The sequence below is a fragment of the Formica exsecta genome, unplaced genomic scaffold (genome assembly GCF_003651465.1).
Source record: "Formica exsecta isolate Colony F162 unplaced genomic scaffold, ASM365146v1 scaffold2, whole genome shotgun sequence".
NCBI classification, from domain to species: Eukaryota; Metazoa; Arthropoda; class Insecta; order Hymenoptera; family Formicidae; genus Formica; species Formica exsecta.
Window position 1 is genome coordinate 3,338,493 of NW_021849297.1, and position 3,560 is coordinate 3,342,052.

The 3,560-nt window shown below is 24.9% G+C and overlaps 1 protein-coding gene across 4 annotated transcripts in view; it reads right to left on the minus strand.

Annotated features, from left to right (window-relative positions):
- Positions 1 to 251: 251 nt before the first annotated feature.
- LOC115234357 (CDK5 and ABL1 enzyme substrate 2-like) overlaps positions 252 to 3,560 on the minus strand; it is a 9,550-nt gene continuing 6,241 nt past the window's right edge. For 3 of the 4 annotated variants that reach the window (XM_029805381.1, XM_029805382.1, XM_029805383.1), the window contains 5 exons: positions 3,406 to 3,491; positions 3,205 to 3,311; positions 3,007 to 3,113; positions 2,723 to 2,927; positions 252 to 2,643 (listed from right to left, as the gene is read on the minus strand). In XM_029805381.1, coding sequence (XP_029661241.1) covers positions 2,503 to 2,643; positions 2,723 to 2,927; positions 3,007 to 3,113; positions 3,205 to 3,311; positions 3,406 to 3,491 — 646 coding nt within the window. In that variant the 3' untranslated portion in view covers positions 252 to 2,502. The remainder of the gene's footprint in view (positions 2,644 to 2,722; positions 2,928 to 3,006; positions 3,114 to 3,204; positions 3,312 to 3,405; positions 3,492 to 3,560) is intronic. The other variant, XM_029805384.1, reaches the window with a different exon arrangement.

Below are 3,560 nucleotides of genomic sequence, written 5' to 3' on the forward strand. Positions count from 1 at the left end.
ATATATCTGTGGCATGTATCATGTTACAGACCAATATTTTGTTTAAAAATTTTGCTACAATTTATAAGAAAATAATGCACATTATAATAAAATTAATAATGTAACAAAAAATAATACTATAATGCTCTTGTATTCTCTTAAATAATCGTCTATGAAAATAATGTAGTAAGTAAGAGTAGAACATATTATAACAGTACTAAAGAATTAATAGCTGATATATGTAAGTAAAAATTGAGCTAAATATCAATTCTATATAGATAAATATAATTGAGCACAAAATACATATTCTACAAGTCAGTTTAAATACAATTTAAGTCTCACTGGTTTGTTTTTATGATGGAAAGGTTTTGTACAGTATAAAGTATATAAATAAAAATTATGTATCAAGCACATTTAACTTGGTCAGTTTTTGAGAAAAACGTTACAATTCTTGATTAAAACTACCCTTCAGAAAGACACCTATCTCATACTTTCCTAATATCTTTCTAAAAATAAGGGATACACCTATATATTCTAATCTGAAAAATATCTGTAATATATTAGTAATCTCTAAAAAGAACATGACTCAGTTTAAATACAACAAAATAATAAAATATATATAGGATATAGATTATTTTATAATGCTACACAAGAGTTTATCTTTATCACACTCATTTAACTTCCATAGTATTTACAATTTGATCAGGATTATCAATTGGTTAAATTGGAAAAAACACTTGACACTTATTGAAAAAATAAAAAGCTGGTATTATATATGTGTGTGTATATATATATATACACACACACACACACACACACATACATATTACTTTTCAATAAACTATATACTCAATAATTAAAAAAACAACTACTTACATTTATGTTATACAAAACAAATAGGTTTTTGAAGTGAAATACATAATCATATTTTAATAACACTTAAAATACTAATGATTATTTTTAATCTCTAATTTATAAATCAAAAGAAAGTATATGAATATGTTATAATGCAAATTATACAAACTTTAAGTAACTCATTGTATGGATATATCAGAAATACTTTATATAGACACCACAAAAAATGAGAAACTTTAATAAAAAAACTTCACAATGTATCATGAATTTATCTAATATATCTACATACATAATAAACTTCATTAAAAGAACATTTATATGGAATTTTAAAACCTTTTTTCATACTCTATAATTATTATGTAACATAATTATTATTGTAAATGTGAGAGAATATTTTTATTGTAGAATTAATATGATATTATTTCAAAAAATTAAGTAATTATATGTTATTCACATTTTTAGTCATTATTTACTGCCATGAAGTACATACTATTTTAAATTTTGACTATTATGCTAACACACACATTTGTGAGAAATGTACTCTCTAAGCTATTTTAATATTTTGTTATATGTATTTGGTATCTATACTCAATATTTTATTACTATCATGCTTTTGTAAGAAGCATCAAGTTTGTGTTTGTTTATTCTTTCATACATATAGCAATTTTTCTGTTAACATTCTTTCTCTTTTAAAACCAAGTAAATTTTTATTTTGTTAAAGAAGTGAATCTGTATAACCAAAATAGTAGCGGTTTTGTGAAATATATAACAATATAATCACACAAGATGATGCACAAAAACAAGTTACCTAAATAATTTTTCTATATTTGAGTAGAGAGAAAAATGTTTCAGATAAATTTGTGATATTGTAGAAAAAAAAAAAAAAAAAAAACTACGATGTTCTTCTTTGACCACATCTTTATCTCTAGCAATTCAAAATGTAAGAAGTTATTTAGATATCTTGTTTCAAACATTGCTTTAGTATTCTTATCATAGAATTAAAATGATTAAAGGTTATATATATTTTGACACATAAAATAGTGAAATATATAAAAACATGCACAATCATCAAAATAAACTTACTTATAAACTTATTATATATATACCTATTTATTTTTATTTTCTTATCTAAAAAAGACTGCATATCACACAAAACCGCTGACATAATATTTTTCATAAAAGGCAACTCAGAGTTAAAATATTTTATAAACTTCTCTTTCTCTTACACGCGTATGTATATAATATTTACTTATTACAAATATTTTAATCATGCCATAGTTAAATATGATTTCTCTTTAACATTAATCATTTTCTGATATTTAAACAGGAAGTTAAATATGTTCAAATATATAATAAAATAATATTCACAGCATGCAGCAAGTACTGCATTGGTAACTCACAGAAACGATTACAATAAGAACCTCATAAGCATTGTTTTTCCAATCGTTATTCCTTTGATAGGGTCCTTCATATTAAACCATTATTGTACATAATTGAATTAAATCGAAGAAATGGACAAAGAAGATACCTCAAGTATATAATGTAATAATGTCTTGAAGCTTGTTGATATAGCTTCCAAATTATTAAGATTATTATTACGGATATGCTTTACTGTTCAGATTTTTTCACAGAGACATTTTGGGATTGTATAAAAAGAATGAAAGAATGTCAGGACTCATAGATCAATCGTTGATAATGAGGAAATATTTCCCATGTTGGCAGATGCAGACCAAATTCTAAAGCTACCAACACAGCAAACTCAGATGTAATTAAGTCCTTGCGATTTAAACGGAATACACCCTCAATTCTCTGTAAATAATAAAAAAGATAATTATTGTATGTAAAGAAAAAATTTCATTACATTATAAAACGCAAAATATAAAAGTACCTCAATAAGCGATTTAAGAATATCACCCTTCACATCATTCAATTTTGCCGCGAGAAGTAAACAAGCACCAGCGCATAATTTCCGCGTTTGCTTTGTCACGATATTTCGAAGAATAAGCTTCTCAAAGTATACATAAGCCATTGCAACAGTGAGTAAATCGATGCCATACTCTAATTTAGCTATTTTTCTCATTTCCCGTTTTAAACTGGAATAAGAAATTAATAGTAGGAGAGAGGGAAAGGGAAAATGAATATATATAAATAATATATGAATTATGTACTAACCTACGAAGCTTACTGAGAGTGAGTTGTATATGAGGAAATTTCTCCTTGAATTTATCATTTAACTCTTTCTTCAAATCGGAAGGTCTTACATAATCAATAACAGATGCCTATATACATAAAATATTGAGTTATATATATTAATTAAAGTATATAAAAAATATTATAACTAAAACAGTGAAAATTAATTAAAATATATACCATATATGATGTAAACGTTAATAGTGTTCTATGTTTCCCAGCAATAAGTTCTGGATCATCCAATAAATTTGGATTATATTGGGCAGATTGCTCATCCCACTCATAAGCTATAACAATATGCAATAAAATAATTACCTTAGTATATTGTACATTAATTTGATAAAAAACTTAAAGAAACATTATATTTTTTTTTGTGCTCACCTTTGGAATCAGCACTGAAAGACAAAGGTGGAGACTCGGAAGTTATGTAATGAGTCCGATTTGTAGCTGTATCATAAGATAGACACCTAAAATAAAAAAAAAAGGTTAATATAAAAATATATATTTGTTTTATTTTCTGGCATGCTATATATATA